The sequence below is a fragment of the Labeo rohita genome, chromosome 8 (genome assembly GCF_022985175.1).
Source record: "Labeo rohita strain BAU-BD-2019 chromosome 8, IGBB_LRoh.1.0, whole genome shotgun sequence".
Taxonomy (NCBI): domain Eukaryota; kingdom Metazoa; phylum Chordata; class Actinopteri; order Cypriniformes; family Cyprinidae; genus Labeo; species Labeo rohita.
In genome coordinates, this window is record NC_066876.1 from 23,141,712 (window position 1) to 23,154,179 (window position 12,468).

The 12,468-nt window shown below is 33.6% G+C and overlaps 1 protein-coding gene across 2 annotated transcripts in view; it reads left to right on the forward strand.

Moving 5' to 3' along the window:
- The window catches only part of myo1f (myosin IF), a 28,053-nt gene that overhangs the window by 9,017 nt on the left and 6,568 nt on the right, over positions 1-12,468 (forward strand). For both annotated transcript variants that reach the window (XM_051117435.1, XM_051117434.1), the window contains 18 exons: positions 1,496-1,585; positions 1,693-1,787; positions 2,766-2,853; positions 2,947-3,036; positions 3,128-3,259; positions 5,596-5,730; positions 5,840-5,972; positions 6,078-6,274; positions 6,357-6,437; positions 7,758-7,844; positions 7,944-8,030; positions 8,552-8,719; positions 8,817-8,902; positions 11,262-11,343; positions 11,436-11,542; positions 11,625-11,723; positions 12,025-12,169; positions 12,320-12,434. In XM_051117435.1, coding sequence (XP_050973392.1) covers positions 1,496-1,585; positions 1,693-1,787; positions 2,766-2,853; positions 2,947-3,036; positions 3,128-3,259; positions 5,596-5,730; positions 5,840-5,972; positions 6,078-6,274; positions 6,357-6,437; positions 7,758-7,844; positions 7,944-8,030; positions 8,552-8,719; positions 8,817-8,902; positions 11,262-11,343; positions 11,436-11,542; positions 11,625-11,723; positions 12,025-12,169; positions 12,320-12,434 — 2,017 coding nt within the window. The remainder of the gene's footprint in view (positions 1-1,495; positions 1,586-1,692; positions 1,788-2,765; positions 2,854-2,946; positions 3,037-3,127; positions 3,260-5,595; positions 5,731-5,839; positions 5,973-6,077; positions 6,275-6,356; positions 6,438-7,757; positions 7,845-7,943; positions 8,031-8,551; positions 8,720-8,816; positions 8,903-11,261; positions 11,344-11,435; positions 11,543-11,624; positions 11,724-12,024; positions 12,170-12,319; positions 12,435-12,468) is intronic.

Genomic DNA, 12,468 nt, shown 5'->3' on the forward strand with positions numbered 1-12,468 from the left:
TGTTTGTGTTCTACTGAAGAAACAAAGTCACCTACATCTTGGATTCCCGGGGGGTAAGCAGATAAACATCAAATTTGCATTTTTGGGTTTGAATTATGCCCCTTTTTACAATATATAATGTAAGTCTCAGGTGTCCCCATAATGTGTCTGTGAAGTTTTAGCTCAAAATAATATTTTGAAAATGCCTATTTTGAGTGGAAACAGAAGCACACTCTTATCGTGTATCTCTCTTTAAATGCAAATGAGCTGCTGCTCCCCGTCCCCATTTTTAGAATAGAACTGTCTTTACAGCTTCACTGTAAAAAAATAAACACAACTTGTTGAGTCAGCTTAAAATAATTTGTTACCCCGCTGCCTTAAATTTTTCAGTCAACTAAAATAAGTTTATTCAACTTGAAATGTTAAGTTGTACTAAGTAACAACTTAGATATTTGTGTTTGCTAAACTTAACAGATGGGTAAGTAACCCAGCTGCCTTAAAATTTGAAGTTGATTCAACTCAAATATCTAAGTAGTCAGTATAATTTAACATTTCAAGTTGAATAAACTTTTTTTGAGTTGACTGAAATTAAAATTTTAAGGCAGCCAGGTTACAAATTATTTTAAGTTGACTTAACAAATTGTTTTTTACAGTGTTGCAACTCAGATACTCTGCTAAAAAAACCCCATCTGTTTGGTTTTGATTATCATGTCTATCGCGCTGAAATCATGCATTTTAAAATGTATTAGTTTAAACTTCTGATAGGGTTTTCTGAGCACACAGAAAGTGTCTGTCACTAACTTATCTTTCATGTCTTATTGTGCTTAAACTGTCAAATACACAAGTTTATGTTAAAAACACACATGTAATACAAAAACAGTGGCTTATGTCTGTGAAGGTAAACAGCTGGGAAAGAAATCATATGTTTATATTAGATCTTTGTGGCAGCAGTGTAATATACAGTAAATAAATCAATAAATCCACTGCTCTCTTCTCTCCTCTGAGGCTGGGACTCAGTGTTTTGTGCTCATCTGTGCAGCCAACAACAGAACAGTTAGCAAGCTTTGCTTGGACTTTCACCACGGCGTTAGAACTGATACTCCGTGGTCACTTGTGAAAAGAAAATGACGGCGCCGTGGGTGAAAACGTGCAGATTAAGGGGCGGTAATATTGTAATAAGAGTCCCTTTCTACATCACGGTGGGAGCGAATTCTGACGCACTTGTTTTTTACATGCTTGCAGAAAAAGGCTTAACAAAAAGTTACTGAGTTGTCCTTTTTCACGTTCTCTGGGTTGGTAGATATACTGGGGACACAATTATAGCACTTGAACGTGGAAAAAGTCAGATTTTCATGATATATCACCTTTAATAATAACAAATGTTTCTAGAATGATTCAGTGACACTGAAGACTGGAGTATTGTCTACTGAAATTTCAGCTTTGGCATCACACCAAGTTAATTACATTTAATGTGAATTTAACTGGATTGTTATATGTCCTTAACTGTGATTTGAAGACCTATATAGGGCCTGTTTTGATATCGGTGAATCCCTTCAAACAGATGCCGTACTTCACCGACCGTGAGATTGAGCTCTACCAGGGAGCTGTAGGTCAAATACCAAAAACAAACACTTAGTGTTATTTAGCACATATGTCATGCGTTTAATGTGATAGTGTGATGTCAGATTCACAGCCATCTCTTTGTTTTTTTAGGCCCAATATGAGAACCCACCACACATTTATGCTCTAACAGACAACATGTACAGGAACATGATGATTGACAGCGAAAATCAATGTGTCATTATCAGGTTTGTGGTGCTCGCATGATACATGCCACCTGTTTCAGTGCGGATTTTATGTTCTTCCTGTGACTTGCCACAGTCAAACCAAAGCCCACATTCACATGCAGGCCACACCTCTAGATAAAACCACTGGAGAAAAAATATCAGGGAATTCACATGACTTGTGGTTTAACATTAAAAGAAATCGTTTTGGTATAAATTTCCAGTTGAGAGAAAGCAGTCTGTGACCTTTCACTGTCTATCAGTGTCAAGACGAAAGTTGCGAAATCCACTGCTTTTCATGCCTTCTCAGCCGTTTTCGGTATCAGTGTCTGATATCATTTTTAGTCTTTACGGTCGTGTTCTCACTGTTGGGTGTTCCTTCCCTTGTTTGTCACACTCACAAGAGTCTTTGTAGCGGTGGTCACCATTTTTAGTATAGTTTCCTTCCTGATTTTCACAGTCAGTGGAGAAAAGCTTGCGAATGTTGTTTCTTAAGCTTCAGCTTTCAGAAACCAAATGCTGCTTGCTACCTTGCTAAACACAAGTTTGTATACAAGCCCCTCATTAGGTACCTTTCAAAGAGCCAAACGATCACATCTAATAAACTAGAACAAAACATTAAGCAAAGTTTAAACATTTACCCTATTCAGACATCTCATTGACCAAATAGGGGCATCTTAGTGTCGCAAGATGTGTCCTGATGCCTTCCTACTTCCATTTTCTGTTTCTTGACCAATGAGGATGAGAATAGCCATATGTAGGCATGTTGTTTTATTTAGCTTACAAGTGCTAGAATTTCTTTTTAGCAAAGAATTAAAAGGGTTTTAAAGCTGCTACCCACAGCTTCCTTTGACAGTGATGCCAGCTTTCGAAAGCATGCTTGCGTGTTTGTGTGTGTGAGAATATAAATTCAAACAGCATTGATGAATCGTGTCGAGTTAGGGAGACTTAACATAATGAGGGAGTTATGAGAGTTCTTCTCTTCTGTATGTTTGTGTTCAGCGGTGAAAGCGGAGCAGGAAAAACAGTTGCTGCTAAATACATTATGGGCTACATCTCTAAAGTATCAGGAGGCGGAGCTAAAGTACAGGTAATGACTGTTTAAAATACTTTTATAGAATACTTTTTACAAGCAAATGGCAGGTATAAAACTTGTGTTTTGTTGTTGTTTTTTGTTGTTTAGCATGTGAAGGAAATTATCCTGCAGTCAAACCCTCTGCTGGAAGCCTTTGGCAATGCAAAGACAGTCCGCAACAACAATTCAAGTCGCTTTGTGCGTTTCACACTCATATATATATGCACCTCAGTCTTATTAATTTACAACTGTGTTCCATTACTGTGAGTAACGCTAACTCGATTGACAGGGCAAATACTTTGAGATCCAGTTTAGTCGAGGAGGAGAGCCAGACGGAGGGAAGATCTCCAACTTCCTGCTGGAAAAATCAAGAGTTGTGAGCCAGAATGAAAATGAAAGGAACTTTCACATCTTCTACCAGGTAGGAGCGTTTTTGAATTATAGGAATTTTATTTAGACTGTGGTTTTAAATGTGAAATGTTTTAAATAAGTCACTGAGGGTTTGTTTGGTTAAACAGGGTTTAGAAATACACCACAGAAAATGAAAGAGAAATAAAAAAACAGCAGTCACCATCAAAAATAAATGAAATATGCAATAGTATTTAAAATATTTTAGACATATAAATTATATAATTTAAATAAAACACTATAAAAATGTTTGTGTTGTGTTTTTCGCATGGCTGAATCTGGAAAAATCATAGAAATCAGTGAGTTGGTCATTTTTTCGTTTAATAGAGTTTAGAAATGTACAACAGAAAACAAAAGGGAAATTTAAAAAAATAGCAGTCACCATCAAAAATAAATTAAATATGCAATAGTATTTAAATAAGATATATAATATTTAATTAACAAAAATATATTTCTTCACAGAGTCTGGAAAGTCATAGAAATTTATAGTGTCTTCAATATTAACTGTCTAAACTGTGTTTTTTTAGATTAAATATATCTTTCCTAAAGTAAGTCATTAAGTTGGTACATTTTTTGGTTTAAAAGGGTTTAGAAATGCATTACAGAAAAAAAGGGAGAAAACAACAGTCACCATCAAAAATAAATTAAATATGCAATAGTATTTCAATTAGATATATTATATAAATTATATAATTTTTATATATAATTATATAATAAGTAAAACACTTATTTAATTATTAAAATTATATTTTTTCACGTGGTGAATCTGGAAAAATCCTAGAAATTCACAGTGTCTTTAATAATTGTTTTAAAATAATGTTTTTTATATTAAATATATCTTTCTCAAAGTAAATCAGCAAGTTGGTTTTTTTTTGTTTGTTTTTTTTTTAAAGCAGTTACCATCGAAAATAAAATAAATATTCAATAGTATTTAAATAGGATATGTTATAAAATATATAATTTAAATAAAAGACTTATTTAACTAACAAAATTATATTTCTTCACATAGCCTGGAAAAATCATAGAAATTCATAGTGTCTTTGTTATTAAATGTCTAAAATAATGTTTTTTTATATATTAAATATATAAACACAAACACTTATTTAATTATTAAAATTATATTTTTTCACATGGTGAATCTGGAAAAATCATAGAAATGCATAGTGTCTTTAATAAATGTTTAAAATAATGTTTTGTTTTTTTTTTATATTTAATATATCTGTTCCAAAGTAAGTCATTAGGCTGGTAATTTTTTTTTTTGTTTAAAAGGGTTTAGAAATACACAACAGGAAACAAAAGAGAAAAAACAGCAGTCACCATCAAAAATAAATTAAATATGCAATAGTATTTAAATAAGATATTATATAAATTAAATAAAACACTTATTTAATCAACAAAAATTATATTTCTTCACAGAAAATGGAAAAATCATAGACATTCATGGTGTCTTCAATATTAACTCTCTAAAAAAGTTTGTTTTTTTATTTTTATTTATTTATTTTTTAATATTAAATATATCTTTCCCAAAATAAGTCATTAAGTTAGTAATTTTTATTTGTTTAAAAGGGTTTAGAAATACACTACAGAAAACAAAAGGGGAAAAAACAGCAGTCACCATAATTAATTAGATATGCAATAGTATTTAAATAAGATATATTATAGAAATGATATAATTTAAATAAAACACTTATTTAATTAAAATTATATTTTTTACAGGGCTGAATCTGGAAAAATCATGGAAATTCATAGTGTCTGTAATAAATGTTTAAACATAATGTTTTTATATTAAATATATTCTTCTCAAAGTAAATCAGCAAGTTGGTAATTTATTTTTGTTTAACAGGGTTTAGAAATACACAACAGAAAACAAAATGGAAATTAAAAAAAAAGTCACCATCAAAAATAAATTAAATATGCAATAGTATTTAAATAAGATATAGTATATAAATTATATCGTTTAAATAAAACACTTATTTAATTACCTAAATTATATTTTTTCACAAAGCTGAATCTGGAAAAATCATAGAAATACATAGTGTCTTCAATATTAAGTTTAACAGGGCTTAGAAAAACATAATAGGAAAAGGGAACAAAAACACTTCATAAAAATCAAAATCAACATCAATCACCATCAAAAATACATTTTATGTGTACCATTATTTCAATAATTATTTAATATATTTATTATTAAAATATATTACATTTAATTAATAAAATATGTAATTTTTCTCAGAGGTCTAAATAAAATTATTAGAATCAAAAGGTAAATTCATGTTGATCACGTTTTCATATAATACCGATGGGCCACATGAATAGCTATTAAATTAACCACCTCTCTCTTTTTTTTAGCTAATAGATGGTTGCACGCCTCAGCAGAGGGAAGAATTGGGAATTATGACCCCAGATTACTACTACTATCTGAACCAGTCTGGAACATACAAGGTGGATGGAACTAATGACAGCAAGGACTTCCAAGAAACCATGGTACATATTTTCATTAATATCATCATGCCAGATTATGTGTATCTTCTCTCAAACATTTTGAGAACTGTTCAGTTTTAGCTGCTAAGACCCTGATTTTTGATCTCTACAGGAAGCCATGCAGGTTATCGGCATACCGGACATGTTTCAGAGGCAGGTGCTGCAGATTGTAGCTGGCATCTTACATTTAGGCGCCGTCAATTTCATCGAGGCGGGAAACTACGCGCAGGTGGAGAGCGTGGACTGTGAGTGATATGTAGATGAAGATTGCCTATTTGCTGTTCTGGGTAAAAATAGTGATTGATTTAAATTATTTTGCATTTACATCTTTCACCCTGCTGTCGACCCAGTACTGGCATTCCCCGCATACCTGTTGGGCATCGACCAAAGCCGTCTACAGGAGAAACTCACCAGCAGAAAAATGGACTCCAAATGGGGTGGTAAATCTGAAACCATCGATGTGACTCTGAACAGAGAACAAGCGTGCTACACACGTGACGCTCTCTCCAAAGCACTCTACGCCCGTCTGTTTGACTACCTGGTTGAGGTTAGTGACCGGTGTATGAGCACCCAATAACCATTGGTTGAGGGGAAAAAAGGTAATTTTTTGCCTTTCTCTGTCTGAATAGGCAATCAATAAAGCCATGCAGAAACCTATTGAGGAGCTCAGTGTTGGTGTTCTGGATATTTATGGATTCGAAATTTTCCAGGTGAATATCCTCTCCTTTCATTAATTGTAATTCATATTGTAATGAGGGAATTTTAACCTTCTAATCAGCCAATAAGGTATTTTTGTCATTTTAATTGATTCTAAATATACATTGCCATTCAAAGGTTTGGGGCCAGTAAGAGTTTTGTTAGTAAGATTACTATTTAAAAACATTTACATGTGACAGTAAATATTTTTACACTACCAGTCAAAAGTTTTTGAACAGTAAGATTTCCGATCACTAAGCCTGCATTTATTGGATCCAAAGTACAGAAAAACTGTAGAATTTTGAAATATTTTTACTATTTAAAATAACTGCTTTCTATTTGAATACATTTTAAAGTGTAATTTATACCTGTGATTTCAAAGCTAGATTTTTAACATCATTACTCCAGTCACATGATCATTCAGAAATCATTCTAATATTCTGATTTGCTGTTAAAAAAGCATTTATTATTATTTATTATTATTATTACTTCGATGAATAGAAAGTTCAGAAGAACAGCATTTATCTGAAATAGAAATATTTTGTAACATCTGAAATATCTTTATCATCACAATTTAAAGCATCCTTGCTAAATAAAAGTATTCATTTCTATAATGTAGCGCCATTGCGCTCTGGGTGTCCCGACTTCGAGTCCTGGCCCGAAGACCTTTCCTGATCCCACGCCCCCTCTCCCCCTTCATTTCTTGTCACTGCTGTACTATCTATCTATATGTGAAATGCCCAAAAAAAAAAAAAAAAAAAAATAGAAAGCAGTTATTTTAAATATTTCACAATATTACTGTTTTGCTGTATTTTGGATCAAATAAATGCAGGATTGGTGAGCAGAAAAGACTCTTAAAAAAACATTACTGTTCAAAAATTTTTGACAGGTAGTGTATGATGTTACAAAAGGTTTTTTTGTAAATCAATGCTGCTCTTATTTAAGCCGCACATCCGTTTTCAACATTGATAATACAAATTGTTTCTTAAATACCAAATTAGCATATTATTAATTTAAAAATACATTAAAAACGATTATTTAAATGTTATTTTAAAATTGTAATAATATTTCACAATTTTAGTATTTTTACTTTATTAGTGAACAAATGAATGCAGCCTTTGTGAAAATAAGAGACTTATTTTAGTAACATTAAAAAATCGACCCCAAACATTTGAACGGTGGACATATTTTGTATGTATGTATGTGTGTGTGTATGTTTCATGATCATTTTCAAGTGTTCAGGTTCTTAAGTGATATTCTGAGAAAAATTATAGTAAATTTTAATTCAGTTCTATTATTAGTAACTATCTAATAACTTATCTTTGTTTCTCTAGAGGAATGGTTTTGAGCAGTTCTGTATCAACTTTGTGAATGAAAAGTTGCAGCAGATCTTTATTGAGCTGACACTGAAAGCAGAACAGGTATAACAAACAAGTCTTTCATTATACTTTGCACTAGTATCTGTCTTGACGTGTGTAAAGTCTCAGTCTGACAGGCTTATTGTTCTTTACGTCCCACAGGAAGAGTATGTACAGGAGGGCATCAAATGGACACCCATAGAATACTTTAACAACAAAATTGTGTGTGACTTAATAGAAAATAAACTGGTAAGTCTGTAGAGAGACTGTGCTATATACATTATGGACCAATTTGCATTTGTAAGAAAAAAATCAGAATTGTAAGATAAAATAGGTAAATGTTATGTAAAATGTTATAGGTTTAAAAAGTATTTCATGCTATGACTTTTGAGCTAATACAGTATGTGAATATTATGTAGACCTATTGTTTAAATTAAATTTATGCTTTAAAATTAGAGTAGTCATAGCAGGTTTCATCCGTAGTCTGTCTGTTTAAACGTCTGCGTTTAGCTTCAAATGCCAGTATTCTATGAAAAAGATTTGCATTCTGATTCTGACATCCAAAGGCACAACAATACATTTTTTCTCTTATTCCATGGATTTTACCCGTTTCCCTCCTCTTGTTACCGTTGTTTTTCTGTCACCACAATGCACACGCAGCTGCTAGTGACGTAACTGTGACATCTACTCCAAATTGGTCTAATAAAAACAAATTAATAATAATTTTTATAATCTTTGTCAGCTGTAACCCCATCCTCTCTTAATCCCAGAATCCTCCTGGCATCATGAGCGTGCTGGATGATGTGTGTGCTACCATGCATGCCAAAGGAGACGGTGCTGATATGACTCTGCTTCAGAAGCTACAGGCTGCAGTGGGAACGCACGATCACTTCAACAATTGGAACTCTGGTTTTGTCATTCACCACTATGCTGGCAAGGTGTGTTACTCGTTTTGACCTTCTTGCTAACCCCAAACTTATGAACAGTAGTGTATATGCAGTAGCACTGTTCTTATCACATACTTCTTTGATTTAGGTATCGTATGATATCAGCGGTTTCTGTGAGCGAAACAGAGACGTGCTTTTCCCTGACCTCATCGAACTGATGCAAAGCAGCCAATAGTAAGTGCTAATTCTCTCTTTCTCACTCGTCGTAAGCATTCTCCATATTTATAGTTGAAGTCAAAAGTTTACATACACCTTGCAGAATCTGCAAAATTTTCCAAAATAAGAGGGATCATACAAAATGCATTATTTTTTAATCAACATATTCACATAAAATACATTTACATAGAGTAAACTAAAGAAAATAATAGTTGAATTTATAAAAATAACCCCGTTCAAATCCTTCAGGTGCCATAAATTCTGTGGTTTTTCAGCATTTTTGTGTATTTGAACCCTTTCCAACAATGACTGCATGATTTTGAGATCCATCTTTTCACACTGAGGACAACTGAGAGACTCATATGCAACTATTACAGAAGGTTCAAACACTCACCGATGCTCCATAAGGAAACACAATGCATTAAGAGCATTAATGAAAACATTTGAAATTTGAAGATCAGGGTCAATTTAACTTATTTTGTCTTCTGGGAAACATGTAAGTATCTTCTGTAACCTCTGAAGGGCAGTACTAAATGAAAAAAATATGACATTTAGGGAAAATAAAAAAAATGTATACTTCATTCTGTTCAAAAGTTTACACCCCCGGTTCTTAATTCGTAAGTTTTCCTTCTGGAGCATCAGTGAGTGTTTGAACCTTCTGTAATAGTTGCATGTGAGTCCCTCAGTTGTCCTCAGTGTAAAGATGGATCTCAAAATCATACAGTCATTGTTGGAAGGGTTCAAATAAACAAAAATGCTGAAAAACCAAGGAATTTGTGGGACCAGAAAGATTTTTTTATTTTAAGAACAGCAGGCAGTTTAACTGTTCAGGACAAACAAGGGAATCATGAACAACTATAACTACAAAAAAAAAATAGTGTATGTAAACTTTTGAACAGGTTTTTTATTTACAAATTCAACTATTATTTTCTCGTGTGGACTATATGTAAATGTCTTTTATGTTAAATATCTTATTCAGGTCAGTACTAAATAAAAAATATCATGCATTTTGTATGATCCCACTTATTTTGATTAAAAATAATTAACATTTTGCAGATTCTGCAAGGTGTATGTAAACTTTTGACTTTAGCTGTTAATGTTGTTTTAGGTTTGGTGCAGTGGCGGCTACTGGTCTGTCAAATAGGGGGAAGCTCATTTTCGGCCTACATCGTAAAATTGTCTATTTATTTATTCACAAGAATGTGCCTTATTGTCATAAGTAAGTCACAATGCAAACAATCGTAAAAAAAAAAGCTTTAGTTTTATTATGCAAAATATGATGTATTTTTTCTTTTAGTCAGATGCTACTATATAGTATAAATATTTTGCAATTTAAATAAGGTTATTATGGAGATTTATTTATTTATTTATTTCTAAAGTATTTTAATAGAAATATAAGGTTTCATTATGTTATGTTAAAATTTTTCAAGATTACTATATATATATATATATATATATATATATATATATTTATATTAATTTATAGTCATCCTCCATGTTAATATTTAGTGTAGTAATCTATATATATATATATATATATTGATTACTACATTAAATATTAACATGAATGAATGAATGAACGATCTAAAAAAATATTAAACTCTGTAAAAGTGAAACAAGGAATGTGGTGTATAATTGTGTGAAATGTATGATGAAAATCAAGCAATTTCGCCAAGCAAATATAAAGAAATAGGTTGCAGCAGTTTTATTTCGACTGAACTTGAGAAATCCACGATGGGACTGAGCGCGAATAGCTTCAGCGATTCCTTATAGTACAAAATCGCTGTCAGTCAAAAGGAGATGCAATCTTTCGACAGACCCTCCAATCATCACGCAGAAGCTCGGAGTCCAGGCCAGCCCACTCCTCATTTGCTCCTCATTCACCCCCAGAGACGCTGAGCGTCCGTGGGCGGGACATAATCGCAGCGTTTATCCAATGACCGTCTAGTTTCAAAGCACTGAAAAAAAACCGTTCAAAGCAGCCCCATTGAAGTCAATGGACGCTGGGCTTCAACGGGGAAATGCACTGTGACGCTACGGGAATGTATGAGAAGAAAATCAAGTCAGCCGACCTGCTATATCTAACTGATTCTGAACGAACTCGTCTTTGAGATGAACGTTTTCTAACGTATTTTTAGTCAATAAAATGTTAATACAATAGTACATAATTTGACCATTAATTTTGTGACATTATAGGGGAAGCTGAGCTTCCCTTGCAGTCTTAAAGAAATCGCCACTGGTTTGGTGTAAGGTATATAATCAATTTTCCCTGAAATAAGATCGACTTTTTTTCTATTCCTGGAAAGCACTAGCAAATTAGCAAACACGAGCAAGATGTTCCAAACATCCAAAAATATTTATCTCTTTGGCATTGCAGCGACTTCATCCGAAGCCTCTTTCCAGAAAACCTCAACACGGATAAGAAAGGCAGACCAACCACTGCTTCCTCGAAGATCAAAGTAAGATCAATGTCCTTAATAAACTCTTACTCTTTTGAGGATCTGTCACATTTCCTTCATCTGGAGTCGCTCATTGACTGTCTGGTCCACAGAGGCAGGCCAATGAGTTGGTTAGCACACTGATGAAGTGCACACCGCACTACATCCGCTGCATCAAACCCAACGAGACCAAGAGGTCCAAAGACTGGGAGGAGAGCAGGTGAGTCGTGTTCACTCAAAAAAGACCCTAGATATTTTGCAAAGATGGTGTAAATTAACTACAACATGTTTTATGTTCCCAGAGTGAAACATCAAGTGGAATATCTTGGTTTGAGGGAAAATATTAGGGTACGACGTGCCGGCTTTGCTTATCGTAGAATCTTCCAGAAGTTTTTACAGAGGTGAGAATAAGCCTGAAAAAAGATGTTGGTCATAAAATATCTTTGAAAATATGTTTTATATGGATATTGTAGTAGCACTGTAGTCCAATACTTGAATTAGCTCTGGGGTTTTCCAGTTAAGTGAATTAACTTCAGATGAGGGAGCTGAAATAAATTAGTCTCTGGTGTTAATTTCAGCGGAAATATTGCTGGTGTGCTAATCTTGACCTCTCAGGAGTGCTCATTTTAGAGGTGATTTCCCAAGTGTGTTAATCTCAGCACCAGTGTGTCTGGTAACTGAAACGCACTTGTGTTTTGCTAGGTACGCCATTCTGACAGCAGAGACGTGGCCGCATTGGCGTGGTGCGGAACAGCAGGGTGTTTTGCACCTTTTGCGTTCTGTAAATATGGACACGGATCAGTACCAAATGGGCCGCACCAAAGTCTTCATCAAGAATCCAGAGTCGGTGAGGCTCAGAAATCTGAAAAAATACCCAAAATTAATAAATGAGACCTAGGACACTTAAAAAAAAGGGCATAAATAAACTATTGGTCAAATCTGGATTTTCCCCCAATAAAACGTTTCTTGTTTCAACTCACATTTCTTCTAAATGCAGCTATTTTTGCTGGAGGAGATGCGAGAAAGAAAGTTTGACACGTTTGCCAGAACCATCCAGAAGGCGTGGAGGAAATACATCGCCAGGAGGAAATATGAACAGATGCGGGAGGAGGGTAAGTACAAGTTTATGGAATCTGAAGACTTCAT